The sequence below is a fragment of the Vanrija pseudolonga genome, chromosome 4, assembly GCF_020906515.1.
Source record: "Vanrija pseudolonga chromosome 4, complete sequence".
NCBI classification, from domain to species: Eukaryota; Fungi; Basidiomycota; class Tremellomycetes; order Trichosporonales; family Trichosporonaceae; genus Vanrija; species Vanrija pseudolonga.
Genome location: NC_085852.1, coordinates 3,186,437 through 3,203,703, shown reverse-complemented (window position 1 = coordinate 3,203,703; position 17,267 = coordinate 3,186,437). Strand labels below are relative to the sequence as shown.

General features: G+C 63.8%; 7 protein-coding genes across 7 annotated transcripts; 2 read left to right on the top strand and 5 right to left on the bottom strand.

Moving 5' to 3' along the window:
* Positions 1-24: 24 nt before the first annotated feature.
* Positions 25-3,417, top strand: LOC62_04G006546 (uncharacterized protein; the record flags this gene model as incomplete). Its single annotated transcript, XM_062773112.1, has 1 exon — positions 25-3,417. One exon carries the CDS (start codon positions 25-27, stop codon positions 3,415-3,417), a length of 3,393 nt encoding a protein of 1,130 aa, XP_062629096.1.
* A 156-nt stretch (positions 3,418-3,573) lies between these two features.
* Positions 3,574-5,411, bottom strand: sll1024_4 (UPF0187 protein; the record flags this gene model as incomplete). Its single annotated transcript, XM_062773111.1, has 6 exons — positions 3,574-3,945; positions 3,983-4,577; positions 4,639-4,777; positions 4,977-5,074; positions 5,129-5,159; positions 5,198-5,411. The coding sequence occupies 6 exons, from the start codon at positions 5,409-5,411 to the stop codon at positions 3,574-3,576; spliced, it is 1,449 nt and encodes a 482-aa protein (XP_062629095.1).
* A 490-nt stretch (positions 5,412-5,901) lies between these two features.
* Positions 5,902-7,708, bottom strand: sll1024_3 (UPF0187 protein; the record flags this gene model as incomplete). Its single annotated transcript, XM_062773110.1, has 5 exons — positions 5,902-6,327; positions 6,381-6,960; positions 7,007-7,163; positions 7,304-7,401; positions 7,440-7,708. The coding sequence occupies 5 exons, from the start codon at positions 7,706-7,708 to the stop codon at positions 5,995-5,997; spliced, it is 1,437 nt and encodes a 478-aa protein (XP_062629094.1). The 3' UTR covers positions 5,902-5,994.
* A 323-nt stretch (positions 7,709-8,031) lies between these two features.
* On the bottom strand, positions 8,032-10,181 carry sll1024_2 (UPF0187 protein). The gene is made up of 5 exons (XM_062773109.1): positions 9,798-10,181; positions 9,662-9,759; positions 9,459-9,615; positions 8,470-9,361; positions 8,032-8,410 (listed from the first exon to the last, which is right to left on the bottom strand). Exons 1-5 carry the CDS (start codon positions 10,115-10,117, stop codon positions 8,345-8,347), a joined length of 1,533 nt encoding a protein of 510 aa, XP_062629093.1. The 5' UTR covers positions 10,118-10,181; the 3' UTR covers positions 8,032-8,344.
* Positions 10,182-10,608: 427 nt separating this feature from the next.
* Positions 10,609-13,416, bottom strand: LOC62_04G006542 (uncharacterized protein; the record flags this gene model as incomplete). The annotated part of the gene is made up of 2 exons (XM_062773108.1): positions 10,609-12,467; positions 12,507-13,416. The coding sequence occupies 2 exons, from the start codon at positions 13,414-13,416 to the stop codon at positions 10,609-10,611; spliced, it is 2,769 nt and encodes a 922-aa protein (XP_062629092.1).
* Positions 13,417-14,430: 1,014 nt separating this feature from the next.
* fmqE_1 (MFS transporter fmqE) lies at positions 14,431-16,345 on the top strand (the record flags this gene model as incomplete). The annotated part of the gene is made up of 8 exons (XM_062773107.1): positions 14,431-14,655; positions 14,691-14,784; positions 14,825-14,885; positions 14,919-14,979; positions 15,024-15,187; positions 15,231-15,558; positions 15,593-16,013; positions 16,056-16,345. The coding sequence occupies 8 exons, from the start codon at positions 14,431-14,433 to the stop codon at positions 16,343-16,345; spliced, it is 1,644 nt and encodes a 547-aa protein (XP_062629091.1).
* A 79-nt stretch (positions 16,346-16,424) lies between these two features.
* LOC62_04G006540 (uncharacterized protein) lies at positions 16,425-16,902 on the bottom strand (the record flags this gene model as incomplete). Its single annotated transcript, XM_062773106.1, has 2 exons — positions 16,425-16,500; positions 16,544-16,902. The coding sequence occupies 2 exons, from the start codon at positions 16,900-16,902 to the stop codon at positions 16,425-16,427; spliced, it is 435 nt and encodes a 144-aa protein (XP_062629090.1).
* Between the last annotated feature and the right edge of the window lie 365 nt (positions 16,903-17,267).

Here is a 17,267-nt window from a genome sequence, read left to right as displayed (position 1 = left end):
GCGCCCACTCGCGAAGACCCAGGCATGCCAATGTACCGACGCAACGGGACGCAGGTTGAGGGCGTTGTCTACCACCCGCGGAGCGATGCGCATGCCACTGCCGTGACGGAGCGCATCATTCCCGTGTCCGAACGCCGTGTCGAGCGCCCCGCCGTCGCCGCAGCAGCCGCCCCGCCTCCAATCAACAGAGGCGGGGGTAAGCGCGGCCCCAGAGGCCCGATCTCCGAGACGTCCTTCACGGCCAAGGAGCACGCTGGCGCGTCCCGCATCCCCTGGACGTTGACGAGCGCGCGTTCGCACAACACCATGTATCTCAGCAAGGCGCCTACCTCGGCGTCGCCATCTTCGGCAGCTCCAGTTGCGACCAGTGCACCAGCTGTGGGCTCAGCGAATGCCCCGACCCCGACCCGCGCACCTACGATCAGCCTCACACCACACATGATGCTTCCCGCCGAGTTCCGCACCGGCACCAACCCTCCCGTTCCCACGTCGCGGTACGAATCGGCGGCCATGGCACAGGCCGTACCCCTCATTGCTTCAGTCACTGCCGCGTACCCTCCGCTGTCTCGTGCACGCCAGAAGCGTGACCGCGACGCAGTTGGCATTCCCGCTGCCACCTTGTCTACAACGCCATCTCGGCGCGAGTACACCGAGCGTTCGCGTTCCGTGTCACCCGACCGCCACCGCCGCCGCTACCCCCACCTATGGGCTGACGAGTCGGCGACAGCGTCCGCCTCGAGTACCTTGGCTGCGGCGGCGTCAAGCACGTCGCAAATCCGAGCAGGTGACCTGTGGCCCGTTTCCGACCAGACGCGTGCCCCGCCTCCAGCACGCCGTCCAGCAAAGGCAGCAGTTGATCTGTCCCGTCGTCGCCATTCACCGCTGTCTTCACCGCTGCCAGGCGCTCGGCGAGCGACTCAGGGTGCCGTCGTGCCTCCGGAGCATTCTCGTCGCGACCATTCGCCGCTGTCGCCCGCGTTACCGAACTCTCGCAGGCCCCCACCCCCGGCCTCCGAGCACTCCCGCCATGCCCCAACGCCGCTATCACCACCTCTACCACGCGCTCCCAACCCGCCCGCCGCCGCTGCCGCTCCGCCACCTCCTCCTGTGGCCAAACGCCCCGCAGCGTCGTCCACGAGCCAACCCATTCGCCTGATGTGGACGGCAAACGACCTCGGCCTTAGCCCCGACGTTGACGACACACCCAAGCGTCCGTTCTCCATCCTTGCTGACCTCGCCAATCGCTGGAGCTCTGGTACCAACCTCGAGTGCCGGTGTAGTCGTCCGCATGGCGACACTCTCGACCTGCTAGTGTCGGACAACGAGGCGAAGCATGCCGCAGAATGGTGTGGCAAACGCGTCCCCATGTGGATCCCCGGCATCCCATCCTGTCTCCACCTCCGCGACGAGCGAGCGAGAGGCGTCAAGCTCACTCATGCGGAACAGTTCCTGGAGGCGGCTCAGTACCTCCTGGCGCTCGAGCACATCGGCACGGACGAGATGGGCTGCGGTTTCCCCTGTGCCGTCCAACTGGAGCGTCTGTCAGACATTGCTAAGGAGAACCTCGGCATTGTGTTTGACCAGGACCCGGACACCAACAGCCTCATGTGTGTCGTCTTCGCGGCGACGTTCTGCGACTTTGTGGACGTCCGCGACCTCCCTCTGCTCATGGACCGGCCAAAGTCTTCATCCCCCACGCCCGAAGCGGAGGCTGAGGATGATGTCGACCCATCGACCCCGTTCCTCTACATCTCGGTGGCCAACTGGTACGCCTGCGGGATCATCGGCAACGACGACCGGGTGTTCAACCCCGATCTCTCTTTCCTCCCCGGCCAGGCCGACCTACTCTCCGAACTGAAGGGCGTAATCGATCTCCCAGAGCGCCAACTGCCGCCGCTTCAGGGTATCTCGCTCCGCTGCATGGCGTGGGTGCTGGTCCAGGAGCTTCTTACCCTCGGACGAAAGATTGTCCAGGACAAGAAGCTGCGTCTCAAGGAACGGCTGGAAAAGCTTAACCAGCTTCACCACAAGTGGTCGGGGGCCATGACCCTTGCCTTCACGCGCCAGCAGGCAGATCTGGGTGGTGCCCTCGAGGCCGACAATGTGCTCCAGTTCCTCCGCGTCGAGCTTTGCGCGCTCGACCTCTTCGTGTGTGACGCCATGCTCATCTTTGCACTCAACCGCGAACTGTCGACCGACGACTATGCCCTCCTTGCCGGGTGTGCCAATGAAGACATGTGTGTCTACATCAGGAAGCACTGGGTGCACAAGGTGGACGCTACCCAATCGATGCTGCGGGCGCTGGTCTGGCTCTCAACGTGCAAGGGCGCCTTTCCGACAGTCGCGACCCTGGCGTACATTCTCGAGGTCGCCAAGACGGTCGTCGAAATCAGCAGCGTGAGCTATAAGATGCGCGTTCCTTTTACCCCGGGCCTCCAACAGAGTTTTGATGCTGTGGCCAAGTGGGTCGATACCATGGCACAGCAGAAGGCAGAGGTGTTCCCTTATCCCCTGAGCCTGACGCGGCACTTCATCAAGTCGTCCCAGCAGGCCGTGAGCAGCTGGGAGCAGTGGGGCGTGGTGCGCGCCAATGCGGAGAGGCTTGGTCAGGTGGTGCCTGTGGTCGGTATTGTGCCCGCAGCGGTGCGTAGTGAGAGCGAGCGCGTCCGCGTCGAATCGACTCAACGTGGACGCCGCGAGCGCTTGCGGCCCACCGATTTCGATACACATGGCGACCCCGACCAGCGTGTCCGCTCCACCGACGACGACGAGCGCGCCCGTTCAACCGACCGCGACAAGCGTGTTCGCTCGGACGAGCACGGATCGCGCCGCCATGCCGATGATCGGCCAAGCAGTAGTGACGCCCGCCACCAACGCGAGGAACCCCCACGTCCACCGACGATCGATGAGGTTGAGGAAGGTGACGAGGAGGCGGGCGGCGCGCCGCCCACGCCATTGACGCCTGAACCGTCGGCGCACCAGACCACCACATCGCCAGATATAGCGGCCGACAATGCCGTCGTCGTCAAATCCGAACCGCTCGATCACATCGATGAGGAGGAGGACCTTGATGTGGAAGTCAAAGCCGAACCGCGGGACATCTCCGATCGCGACGAAGAGGTCCCTGCCCACGCCACGCGCCGGGCATCGTCCGAGTCGTTCATTGCCACAACCCCGCCCCCTATCCGCCGCAAGCGCGGCGCCGATCCCGAGGCGTCGCCCTCGACGCCATCCAAGCGCCGGGCGCCGGCCTCGTCCCCGCCCCTGTCTTCTTCCCCACGTAGAAGCAGCCGGCTCGAGGGGCGTGACTCCAACGCCTCGTCGCCCCGGCGTGCCAAGGTTGCCAACATCCGGTTCTGGTCTGCAGCGTCGTCGGACGTGTCGACAGCCCAGTTAGTCACGGTGCGGCAGGTGTAATTTGTACCTCGTTGTGTTGTAACACCAATGCACAGTATCATAGCAAGCGGTGGTGGGACGCTATGGGGATAAACAAAAGACGAGACAAGTGGAGCACACGACACAACCTTACGAGGCTGCCCGATTAGTATTAAGGATAGGATTGACACTATAACACTATGATTGGGTGGCGTGTCGCTTGTTCTTGTTGTTGCGTGGGAGCTGGAGGGATGTCGAAGAAGGGGGATGCGAGTTGGGAGGGAAGTTCGACTTCGTCGGAGAACCGAGCTTGAGGTATTGGTGGACGACGCTGGGATCTCCAATCTCGGCCAGTGTCTTGGCGTTGGTGTCCTTTCCCAGTGACCTGTTGTGGTGGTTGAAGATCCACTCGCGTATATTGAGTGGCGGGCGCGAGGTGACCGCCGCGAGCTCCTTCGCAATGATGTCCTTGCAAAAGTGGTTCGTGTCAAAGTCGTTTCGGTCGTACCCGAACGGGTCTTCGATCTCCTCAGCTATGGACGCATAGCCCATGATGATGAACGCGGTGATCTGGGCAAGTCAGAGCGGGTGACTTCGCATCACTCACAACGGTGGCAGGGATCGTCACCCATCCGAACGCGCTCGCGTACAGCTGGAACGGGAGCACGAGGCAGTATATCCAGTTAACAGAGTGTATGTGCGCGCTGAAGCTCCACGGGATGGGTGCATTCAGAATCCGCTCGAGGTTGGCCTGTGCGTCTGACAGCATAACAACGGCGTTCATCAGCGCCGTCGTCGTCGGCGAGTCGATCGTGCCCCGCTCTTGCAGTTCAGCGATGTACATGGCCATGAAGTGTGTGATTTCGAGTGGGACGTTCTGGCCCTCGCCGTGGTCTTGGTCGCCTGGGATGGCGAGCGGGGGCGTTTGGGTAGGCGCCGGCGTCTGGGACTCGACCGCCCCAATGCTTTCAGGCTCGGATGTCAAGTGGAATGGCGAGTGGAGTTGGTACCAAGGCTCGTGAGGGTACGGGTTCTCTGCTGGCAGCATCTCGTGCCCCGTCCCATTGCCGGTCCAGCTGCGCTTTGGGGCGTCCGGCCGAGGAGAAAGGCCGGAGGGCATGGAGGTCGATCCCATGGAGGTCGAGTGCGACGTGTTGAGCGTCGGAATGAAGGCTACAAGGTGGTGCAGGTCGTCGTAGTTGCTGTGTGAGGACGGCGTCAGCGACCAGGCTTGGCACAGGCTGGGGCGTGGGCACCACTCACGTGCCCTTCTCGCGGCGCAGGTAATGCTTCATGGCGACGGCAAAGGCCAGAGCCAGCTGCACCACGGTCTTCTTCTCGATTATTGCGTCCGTCTTATCCTGAAGTAGGTTAACTGGCGCCTTCTCGGTGTGGTCGGGGCCTGTGGCGTCAGCATGAACAGAGTGGCACCTGTGCCGCCGGGCGAGGGTGGTGGGGATGTTTTCGACTGCTTGTTGACCCGTCCTATCTCGCGATGGCTGATCGGACGACGCATCGGTACATGACACAACCACAGCAAGAGAAAGGCACCCCGGAACATTGGGATCGAAACACCCCGCTCGATGACGGCTAACACTCACAGTGCAGCCAGATTGTGCGCGCCCAATTGCGGCTCCCGAGGGTAATGTTCCCCCACTGCTTCATGCCGTCCGAGTACTTTTCATATGCCGACGACGTGCTGCGGTGGAGCCAGTGTCGGCAGTGCACTTGGGTCCTTTGTGTGCGGACGTACCGGTAGCTGAGGGTCAAACCGAGCAACACACCTGGGGTGAGTCAGGTCAAGCGAGCGCGGGAGACGTACCGAGCACCGTGATCATCGTGTGCGGCACCGTGAGGTTGACGCTCGTCTTGACGTTGACGAGGCATACCATAGCGCTCCACCCGCCCATGAAAAGGAGGGTGGGCCAGACGCGGAAGAATGCCGTACCGAGAAGTCGGTCGAGCCAGCTTTTTGGTTTGGCGTGGAACTCGTTCTTCTCAGGGGACGTGTTCGCGTCGACCTCGTCGACTGTCATGGTGAGGATGAGTGAGTGAGTGAAGTGTAGTTGTCAACGTTGTTGGGGAAAGGATGAGCGTTGCAGTTCATTATGTATGAGGGGCACGGCGATGGCGGCGGCACTCTGCCTCATACTCACAACAACAAGCGCGGACAGTTGCGACATGACGTCCAAGCGGTGGCGCCGCCACTCCGTGTGGTGGTGCCAGGCACATCCGACTGCGAGGGCTTGCACAGCACTTTCGTGCCCTGGGTGGCTTCCCCGCGCGGGCTGTGGAACCGAGCATATGGGCTTTTCGCTCACCACCACTGGTGCAAGGCCCCAAAGGCGTCACCTTGTCGAGCTCTTGCCATCCGACCTCACAGACTTGGGTGCCTGTTGGCAGTACCGCCTGAAGTCGGTCTCCGCCGCCTTGTACCCAAGTTGGGAGGCTTTGAGTAGCTCATCAGTTTAACCGGACATATCAGTATCCGTAATCAGGTGGCAGGCTGTGCTCGCGGCAGGTGCCATTGGGTTCTCGTAATCCAGACTGAATGTACACTGGAGCGGTCCGGCCGCGGGGTGCGAGACAAAGCTTGGCGGAATGGGTAAACGTAGGCGGCTACACGGCGGACACCGACGACTCGCCGCTGACCGCCGTCTCCAGCTTCGAGTCAGCTGCACCGGCGGCGACGAGGCGACTGCGAAGGTCGGCCACATTGGCGTTCCGTGCGAGCGTCTGCGTGTCGGGCTGGTCGCGGCCGAACGGCTTGTTCTGCGGCGAGAAGATCCAGTCCTCGGGCTCGGCGTACTTTCTCGACGTGACCGCGTCGAGCTCCTTGGCGATGATCTCGCGGCAGTAGTAGCCGAGGTTGAGGTCGTTCTGATCGTATCCGAAGGGGTTTTCAATCTCCTCGGCGATGGACGCGTAGCCCATCACGATGTACGTTGTGAGCTGGGCGCGAGCGTCAGCGAGTGTGAGTGGGGTCGGGCAAACTGAATACCCACCACTGTCGCGGGCACTGTCACCCAGGCAAACTTGCTCGCCCACAGCTGGAACGGCAGCGCGAGGCAGTAGATCCACGACACGGTCCAGATGTGCGCGTCGTAGCTCCATGGAATGGGCGTGGTGACGATACGCTCGAGGTTGGCCAGGGCGTCGGAGAGCATGCCGAGCGTGTTCATGAGGAACGTGATTGTCGGCGGGTCGATGGCCTTGCGCTTCTGCAGGGTGGCGATGTACATGCCCATGAAGACCGTGATCTCAAGGGGCACGTTCTGGCCCTCGCCGTGCGCGCCAAAGATGTGCGCGAGCTCCGCCTCGCTCGGCCGGCCACCGTTGCTCGCCGATTGGCGCCGGCGCGTGCGGACAAAGTCGGGTAACATGCTGTCCTTGACAGTCTCGCGCAGCTTTCTGGGCTTTTCAGCTGCGAACAGCGGAGGCTGGTGCTGCGCCGGGCCGGGGCGGTCGTGGTCGTGCCCGCTGAGGTTGGGCAGGCCGCCGAGGGTCGCGCTGTGGCCTGCCAGCCCAGAGGGCGAGTGCGACGACGGGATGAAGCACACGAGGTCGTGCAGGTCTTCGTAGTAGCTACCCCCGGTTAGCGGTCACGCCCAGTGTAGCCGCCGCCACTCACATGCCAGTCTCCTCGCGGAGGTAGTGCTTGACAGCGACGGCGAATGCCAGAGCGAGCTGCACGACGGTCTTCTTCTCAAGCACGGCGCGAACCTCATCTGACGCCCTCTGCTCGGGGGAGTGGTGTGCCGTGTCGTTCGGGGAGATCGAGTCGGGGCCTGGGCGGGGGCGTGGTCAATATTTGGCACATGCCAAGAGCACGCTCGGGCTATGCGGTGTCGTTTGTCGTCACGTTGCAGTGTCACACGACAAGACGCGCGACGCGACGAGATGTACCCACGATGCCCAGCACACTCACAGTTCAACCAGACGGTTCGAGCCCAGTTGCGGCTCGCAAGCGTAATGTTGGACCACTGCTTACGGCCGTCCGAGTACTTTTCGTACGCCGACGAGGTGCTGGGTGTGAGCTAGACCATCGCGATTCCTCAGCTCACCGGTAGCTGAGCGTCAGACCGAGCAGCACACCGAGCACCGTGATCATCGTGTTGGGGACGGTGAAGTTGACCTTGGTCTTGACGTTGACGATGCACACCATGGCGCTCCACGCGCCCGTGAAGAGCAGGATATGCCAGATCCGCACCAGCGCGGTGGCCGCCAGGGCGTGCAGCGCGTGGTTGAATGTGCGCCGGGGCGAGTGCTTGAAGACCTTGAAGTCCTGCCCATTGTCAAAGTGCTGCCCCGACGTGTGGTCGTGCGAGCCCATCGTCGCGTCGTGGTGGGTGGGGAGGGAGGGAGGGAGAGGGGCGAGGGGAGTGAGTGTGGTGAAGGAGTGAGTGAGAAGCGACAAGATGGCCGTCGACGTCGAGAAGAACAAGGATAAGGAGGAGGACAATAGGTGAGTGCGAGATGAGCGCGCGTCGACTCGTGGCTGACAGACAATCTGCTGCACCTGGCGCTCCGAGCGCCTTTCGCACGCCGCACAAGCCGTCGTCTGAAACGCCAAAGGCGATGAGCGGCGAGCGCACAGGCCCACGCCGAGCCGACAGACTCGGATCCGCAGTCGCCGGCGTCGCGGTGTGCGTGGTGGACAAGAATAGTCGGGAGGCGGCGGCAGCGGCGGCGCCACACCCCGCCGACCCTGCTGCACTGCCGCGCCGCCCAGTGGTCCACAATCACGTTGTTGCATCTCCCCTCCCTAGGCATGCCCGCCGAGCCGCTTCCGCAGCCCGTCAACACCCTCACCGACGAGCTCGTCGGCGCCAGGCTCCGCAGGCCCGAAGACATGGTTTGCGTTGACGAACACCAGCGGGTCAGGGCTAGCCGGCACCCACGCCGTCACTTCGTCCAGCTCGTGCGCGATCGCGCGCGTGTAGTGCCCCAGGTTGAGGTCGTTCAGCCCCTACCCGAAGGGGTTCTCGATCTCGGCCGCGATGGACGCGTAGCCCATGATGAGGTAGGTCGAGACCTAGCACGAGCGTCAGCGAGCGCGACGGGGTAGTGATGGTCAAGAAACGGCCCACTCACCACTGTCGCCGCGACCGTCCCCCAGCCAAAGCCCGAGTCGTACAGCTGGAACGGCAGAAGCAGGCAGTAGATCCACGTCACCTCTCCCAGGTGCGTAGCATAGCTCCACGGCATGGGCGTGGACACGATGCTCTCGAGGTCTGCGAGGGCCGCCGACAGCGCCGAGAGCGCGTTGAACAGCTGCGACGTCGTGTTGTTGGGCTTGACTCCGCGGGCCTGCAGCGCGGCAACGTACGACGACATGAAGAGGGTGATTTCGAACGGGACGTTGGTGTGCGTCCTCGGCACGGATGCAGTCGGCGCCGCGCCGTTGGCCGACGCCGACGACGTGCTCGGCGCAGCAGCGGGGGCGGGCTGTGCTGCCGCGCCACCCTTCGTCTTGTCCTTCTTGCCCTTCTTCCCAGCCTTGACGGTAGCAGTGGCAACCGCAGCGCCAGCGACCACCGCCGCGCCAGCACCAGCATCAGCGCCAGCGCCCGTCCCGGCCCCACCGTCGACGCTCTGCGTCCCGACCTCGGGGTCGGCCGTCTCGTCATGCTGCACACAGCAAATCGTGCGCAAGAACGCCAGCACGCCGGCCGCGATGAGCCCCAGGACGCCGAGCTCGGCCTTTTTGCGCGCCGCCCGCGTGCCCTTGAAGCCGTCCTGGAAGATCTTCTTGACGACGCGCTTGAGCCACGACGGCTGCGCGTGCAGGCCCGGGTTCTCGGCCTTGTGGAGCACCGGCTTGTGCTTGGCGGCCTTTGGCGGGGCTGCGGCACTGGCCGACGCCGCTGACGCGCCGGGGGCGGCGGGGACAGCCGGCAGAGGCGGGAATGAGACTGGCTTGTCGGCCGGGTCGGACGCCAGCGAGGGGAGGAAGTTGACGAGGTAGTACAGGTCTTCGTAGTAGCTGCGCGGGGGCGGGGTCAGCGAGGCAGCTCGCCTGGGTCACGGCACCAAGTACAGCGCTCGCTCGGCGCGACGCGCGTCGCATCACGACCACTCACATGCCGTGCTCGTGCCGCAGGTGGTGCTTGGTAGCCACTGCAAACGCCAGGGCCATAGTCACCATTGTCTTCTTCTCGAGCACGCCGCGCGCCTGGTCGGCGGCCTTTGCTGCCTCGTCCGGCGCGACCCAGCCGACGTTTTGTGTGCTCTCGGGGCCTTGCCATCAGCTCGGCTTCTCCCCCTTCCCGCTTGCCCCACTCACAGTGCAGCCAGACTACACGGGCCCAGTTGCGCGCGCCGAGCGTGATCTTGGACCAGTGGACCCTTCCGGCGCGGTACGTCGCGTACGCGGTCGACACGCTGTCACCATCAGCTCTCCCCTAGCACGGCCGACTTACCGGTAGTTGATCGCCAGGCCCAGCATGATACCCAGCACCGTGAGCATCGTATTGGGGAAGTGCAGCGCCCAGCTCGTGTGCTTGTTGACCAGCACGACGGCGGTCGCCCACAGCCCTAAGAACAGGAGACTGGGCCAGATCTTGAAGAAGGCAGTCGCGCTGAACGCTTTGCCCAAGTACCCCCATGCGCTTGTGCGCCCCTTCTCGACGGACGCCAGCTCGTGCTCGTTGCCCGAGATGAAGTGGTCGTCGCTGCTGGCGGACGAGTGCGCATCGTCGTGGTTGTTGCCCAGCAGGGGGTCGGTCTCGGATGGCGGCATGCTGCTTGCTCTGGGCTCCTTCCGACTGGATGCGATGCGACGATGGGGGAGAGTACAACGTTGAGATGCCCCCCGACGGGGAAAGAGACGACCTGCATGCATGCGACCTGCCTGCCTGCCGACAGCTAAGCGACTGACTGGCTGGCTGGTCGTGTGAGCTGTCCCGATCGTGTGAAACCCACCCTTTCGGCAGTGACGTACATCTCGGCCAAGCGAGGTCTGGTCACTGGAACCACCCAGGCGCAGGTCGCCGCCGCTGCGGGGAGCCGAGACAAAAGGGCCAGCAAGCCAGCCATGTCTCTGGATAAGCTTAAGCGGGTACTGGAATCGGCCGGAACGGCGGGGTGGGTGGGCTGTTTGCATACAACCAGCACTGAACTGGAGTTGACCACCATCACTAATGTTTTGTGTATTGTACAACACAATGCGGATTGCTCCCCGCGCCTAGAACCGTCCCCCGCCTCACTCATGTCCACTTCTTACCCGCACGCTCAGTTCCTCACCCAGTTATCCTCCGGCGCCTGGAGTACCGCCGGCGCATCAAACTTGGGCGGCCAGTCACCCGCGACCCACGGCACCTCGAACGAGTGCACGCCCGACCCGACAGTCTGCTCGAGGCCGGGCAACTGCACCAGGGCGGTCATGTTGGGCGGCACCTGAGCCGTGACGCTCAGCTTGTCACCCTCGATGCTCCACGAGCAAAACACCTGGCCGTACGGCGAGAAGAAGGACGCTGTCGCGTGCGTGAGGTTGCCGCCTGGCTGGGGGCGGATGAGGGTCTTCCGCCACCCCGGCTCGAGGGGCGACAGGCCGCCCACTACAGAGTGGAGGAACGACGCGACCGAGCCCAGAGCATAGTGGTTGAAACTCGTCATCTGGCCCGGGTTGATGGTACCGTCTTGCAGCATCGAGTCCCAGCGCTCCCACTGGGTGTAAGCGGCGACAACAACGGGGAGACTTACGATTGTCGTCGCCCCGAGGAGCACCGGCGCCAGCCACGACGGGCTCGTCTTGTTCAGAAGCATGCGGTACGCCTGGTCCAGGTGCCCGTTGGCCCCGAGCGCGTGGAGGATGATGGGAGTGCCTGCCGTCAGCAGGGCCCATCTCCCTGACCCACCCGCAAAGCCTGTGGACACTTGCCACGCATCGGCGACGACCAGCTCCTTGAGTCGCTGTGACAGTACCTCCCGCTGGCCGGGCACCTTGTCGTCAACGAGGTCGAAATGCAGCAGGAGCGCGATGGCAGTCTGCGTGTCGCTGACGATACGGCTTGCCGAGGTGAGGTACTCGGTGTGGAATGTCTCGAGTAGCGACGCCGCCTGCTCGTCGTACCGCTCGGCGGTGTCGGTCTTGCCCGCCACCCGCGCGAGCTTCGCCACCACCCGCGTGGTGTGGATGAGATACGCGTCGGCCACAAGATGCGTGTCGGTCCGGCCCTTCCACGGGTGAGCGGGCGGGGCGGCGGGGTCAAGCCAGTCACCGAACTGGAACGTCTTGCGGTCCCACAGCTGGGTACGCTTATCCCTCGGGATGGCATCGAGCCACGCGATTGCCGAATCCAAACTCTCGCGCACGACATCCTTGTCCCCGCACCACTCGTACAGGTCGTTCGGGAGCAGCGCTGCGACGTCTCCCCACACGGCGTGCGGCATGCGGCTGAGCTTGATCGCATGCACGTTGGGCACAGTGATGGGCACCAGGCCGTCGCGCTGGTCTGCACGCACGTCGCGCAGCCAGTTCCGCAGGAACCCCGCGGCACCGAACAGGAACGAGAAGGTCGGCGCGAAGACCTGGATGTCGCCCGTCCAGCCCAGTCGCTCGTCGCGCTGCGGGCAGTCGGTCGGCAGCGAGATGGTGTTGGACCGCGTGGACCAGATGACGTTCTCGTGCAGCCGGTTCAAGAGGTCGTGCGAGCACTGGAATGCGCCCGTCACCTCATAGTCGGACGAGATGGCCACGCCCTCGATGTCCTCCGCCGTGATCTCGTCCCACCCGCTGACCTCGACGTACCGGAAGCCGTGGTACGTGAAGAGGGGCGACCAGCCGGTAATGTTCCCGCCCTGCGGTAGCACAAGCGTGTCCGTCTGCTTGCAGTTCCGCAGCGGCCGCACGCCGAGCTCGCCGCCCTCGAGCACCTCGGCGTGCCGCAGCTTGATGACCTTGGCGTCTAGCGGGCTCGAGAGCACGCGCACAAAGCCGGCAAAGTTCTGCCCAAAGTCCAGCACCGTCTTGCCGGACGGCGTCGTGATCACCTCCTTGACAGGCAGCGTGGCGTACGCTCGCACCGGTGGGATCTCGGCCGCGTTTAGCTCGGCGTCCGGCAGTGGTCGCACAGTGACTGGCTTCCACTCTGTCGTCGCTGTCAGCGCCGTCCTTCCCTCGCACTCACGGCCAAACATCTCCACGTCAAACTTCCACGCCTCGTCCTCTATCCTCGCGTCGTACGTCTCGCCGTTGTAGATCTCGCCCTGCGTCACTGCGCCGTAGCACCAGCGCCAGCTGCTGTCCGTCGCCGCCACGACCTCCCCATCCACCTCGAGCTGGGCGATGAGGCCCGCGGCGCTGCCCCACACGTTACGCAGGAGCCCGCGCAGGCCAATCTGGCCAGCGTACCACCCCTCGCCGACCCAGCTGCCGAGGATGTTGTCGCCCTCGTGCAGGAGCGCAGTCACGTCGTATACCCTGTAGTTGAGGTTCGCTTCGTACGCCGTCCATCCCGGCTCGAGGAGGTCGGGCAGCCGCTCGCCGTTGACGTAGGTCGTGTGCAGGCCCAGCGCGGTGATGTACAGGCGCGCACGGGTGGGCGCTTCTTCCAAGTGCACGACTGTGCGCGTGCGAAAGGGCCGCAGCCCGCTCTCCTCGACCTCGAGGTCGCCGGTGAAGTTGCGCCCCTCGTCGCCGGGTCGCGTGCGCTTGGCGCCAGTGTACTCCGTGTCCTTGTTAAGGATCACCTGGGCGGTCCAGTCGGCGCGGTGCAGCAGGCCGGCCTCGACGGTCGACTCGACCCATGCCGTCCACTGGCCGTCCGAGCCCCTCGAGCGCACGGCGACCGTCGCTGCTTCCCGCGAAGCAAGCGGCTCTGAAGGCCAGGGCACGAGCACCGAGTCGCCCGAGTCGACAGCGTACGTCTTGCTGTCCTCTCCTCTTCGTGTGATGCGCACCTCGTAGCTCGTCTGCAGCCAGTCGTTCGCGGTCGACGCGAACCGCCAAGACAGGCGCGGGGACGCGTATCCCACCCCCAACGCACTGCGGTAGTGCTCAAACGTGAGGTCGGTCAACTCTACCTGCGGGATGGTCATGCTGTGTGTGTTGTGCTAGAGGATGGAGATGGAGACATGAAGATAGGGGTCGAGGTTAAGTGGATGCAAGTTGGATCTCAGTCGCCGGGTCATGTTTGTCCCGATTGCGCCAGTGTCAAAGACGTCGGCGTCATTCCACAGAGTCTGGAACGCCGCAAACCTCGTTCGGACAGAGTCTCGTCCCATCTGTCACCTCGTTTGTCTCGGCACACCGGTGCAACATTGCAGTGCAAGTCGCGGCATACATCATCACACCGACGCCGACATCTGCACCGAGGGACCGATGCGATGCATCGTGCGGGCCTTGGACGGGGTTTGTCGGTTTCGCTCGGTGCCGACGGCGACCGAAGGCACTGCTGCGGATCGGGTTGAACCCTGTTGCCAAGACGCTCTTAAGGCCCGACCACGGCGCGTGTCGACTCTGTCCTCTTCTCCTCTCCTTCGACTCGTCTTCGCCGCTCCCTCCCCTGATGGAAGGACAGCATCCAAGGCATCAAGGCTCATTAACCAGGCATGTGGCGCCCCAGTTGACCCTCCTCACTGCAGCGATGCACCCACGGCCGGCCGCCTAACCCAGGACCTCGGGCGACCCCCGGCCCCCGGCCCCTCCGCGATCCTCTTTCCATGAAGGCCTCAAGAAGCACGCCCAACAACCATGCCTTCCCCTCCCCGCTCACACTCAGCTTGCCCACCCATCGCTGTCGGTGCAACGCTCAACCGTGCACTTGAGGAATTGGCGGCCTTCGGCCTCTGGATGGAACGTGACCTCGACCCCTCCTCCCCGCAAGACGAGCCCTTGGCGCCCGCTTGCCACCCCGCGTCCATCTCTGAGAGTCAGGTGCTCGCCGCGGGCTCGCAAATCGGCGCAACGCTGCGCCGAATCCAAGATCTCGGACGAACGCTGCGCCGCGAAGCCAAGGCAGGGCAAGTCGGTGGGCTCCATGGGGCCTGCAGTTGCCGCTACATAACCTCCTAACTCGAACTTTGACTCTCCCCACCAACCTACCCCACACCATGGCCCCCCGCACAGACGACGACAAGGCCGATATCCAGGTCGCGCACCTCGAGAGCAGCGTCACGCGCGACGATGAGGACCTCAAGCACGCCGCGCTGGACGGCCACGGCGTCCTCAAGTCGCGCTTTGACGAGCTGCCCATCCTCACGTGTCTGTGGACTTTCCGCCGCGCCGCCTTCTTCTGCTTCCTGCTCTTCACTGGGGCGATGTGCGATGGATTCGAGGTGGGGACAAGGGGGAGTCATGGCGCTGACGCCAGGTCGCGCTCTCGGGCATGCTGCTCGCGAACAAGGGTTTCATTAAGCAGTTCGGCTCGGGCGGCAATGGCGTCACGGCGCTCAACACTTCCTGGGGTGGGTTCGATGTCTCTCGCGGACAGAGCTGACCCACCAGTCTCGGTGTGGAGCGCTGTAATCAACGTCGGACAGATCACCTCTATGGTCTGGGCTGCTTAGTGAGCTTCCCACTGGGAGAGAGCTGACGGCAGCGTCGCGAATAGGCTCGGCCGCAAGCCCACCATCCTCATCGCCTGGGTCCTCGTCGTGGTGGTGAGCTTCGTAGGCGATAGAGTTCGTACAAGCTCACACCCCAGGCTCTCATTTGCCTCATGCAAGCTCGGACCCCGCCCATCTGGATGCTCGGTCGCCTGTTCACCGGCGCCGGCGTCGGCGTGTTGCAGGTCATCTGCGCCGCGTACGCCATGGAGCTGCTGCCCAACCGTATCCGCGGAACTGTGATTGCCTTTTCTTCGTTCTGGTGGGTCCCGCTTCCACGATCCCGACCCACTGACACGACGCAGGAACTACACCGGCACCCTCCTTGCCAAAGTCATGGGCTTCACGCTCAACAGGACGCACCCGAACGACTGGCAGATTGCCGTCCGCGCGCTTTGGGGCCCCGTCGGTCTCATGCTCTTCTGCTTCCTCCCCCTCCCCGAGTCGCCGTGGTTCTACGCCCGCCGCGGCGACAAGGACAAGGCCTTCAAGAGCATGAAGACGCTGTACACAGGTGTGGAGGGGTACGACCCCGAGGAGGAGTACGGCATCATGCTGCGCACGCTCGACCACGAGCGCGAGGTGGCTGCCAAGGGCATCCCGTGGCTCGCCATCTTCCAGGGCACCAACAGGGTGAGTTCGTGGAGTATGGCATCGCTGATTCCAGAAACGCACCCTCCTGCTCATGATCCTCGCTGGCGGCGGCCAGCTCGCTGGCCTGACCATGATCTCGACGTACTCGACCTACTTCTTTGCCATCGCCGGCCAGAAGGACCCCTTCCAGGCATCAGTTATCATGAGCTGCATCTCCCTCGCGGCGGTCATGGTCATGATGGGTGCTCTGGACAGGTTTGGTCGCCGCATCCTGGTTGCCCCAGCCCTGACCGTCACCTGCCTCTCGCTGTGGCTCCTGGGAGCGCTCTTCTATGTTCCCCGGGAGAAGGCTGGACCCGCCCTGGTAAGTCCTCACCGCCATGCTCCCCTCACACCACAGCTCTTCGTCTGCGCTTTGTGGACTTTCTGCTTCACCATCACGGGTCAGTCGTACTTCCTCCTGGCGGCAGAGATCCCCTCTGCCCTCCTCCGTGGTACGTGCCGGTCAAGGCCCGTGGAATTCAGCTCACACCCAGTCCGCACGATGTCCGTCGCGTGGGTATGCAACGCCCTCTTTGGCATCATCACGTCCTTCGCCACCCCGCCGATGCTTGTGCACCTCAACATCCGTGCCGGGTTCGTGTACGGCGGCACGTCTCTCCTCATTTGCATCTTCCTCTGGTTCTCGCTCCCCGAGACGCGAGGCCGCTCGCCTGCCGAAATCGACGAGTTGTACGAGCGCGGCATTCGCCCTTGGCACTGGGCCAAGACCAAGACGTTTGTCGAGGAGCAGGCCGAGCAGGCGCGCGAGGTGGAGCGGGTGTAGTAGGGCTGGGAAAGGGGGTCATCAGGACAGCAGTATCGTAGCAAGTCAATGCAGGGTTCAAGATTGTACATCGATGCGCCTAGTTGTTCCACCCCTCGACGAGCGCGTATCCGACAAGCGCCCAGAGGGAGGCAGCAGTGGCCGCAGCGCCAGCCCTGACCGTCAGCGAAGCTCGTCTCCCAGTAACACGACACTCACAGCACAGGTCCACGGCGCTTGTACACCTCGATGCCATCAAGGATGCCGACGAACGCCGAGCCCGAGAGGATGACAGTGCCCAGCGCCGAGAAGTTCTCCGAGCGGTGGAGCGCAAACATGGCCGTCGCGATCGCCCAGTTACGCGCGCCCAGCAGGGGCAGGAGCACGCCGACGGCCTTGTCCTCGCGGCTCTCGGCATTGTTGGGGAACTTGTCTGGGTTCTGCGCGAGCGCCGAGCTGCCGAGGTTGAAGAGCAGATCGGCCTCGTACGCGGGCGCGAAGACGGCCAGGGCGCCAGCGCCGGCGTAGCATGCTGCGACGCCCAGGCCGAGGGTTTGCCAGGTGGATGCGGAGACCATTGTGTGGGTGGGGTGGTGGTGGTGGTGGGTGCGCTTTGTTGGGCTTGTGCTGTTGTTGTGTTGTCCCCAGCCGTGCAGTCCGCCTTTATACTCCCCGCAGCAGCACTAAGGACCCCATGACGACAAGTGGAGCCGCCGGGCTCGTTCATCACCAAAGGCAAGCGACGTCATAGCCGCCGCCGGGTCGCGTCCCGACGACTGTCTTGGCACACCTCCATCTACACTCCGTTATCGATACCGGTGGACGCGGGCTGCGTGGCCTGCTTGGCGAGGGGTGCATCGGCTTGCCGTACGAGTGTGTTTGTGACGAGGCGTGTGTCAGCACTCTGCTGCAAGCGATATCAGTGGACGGTGGACGGGTCAGT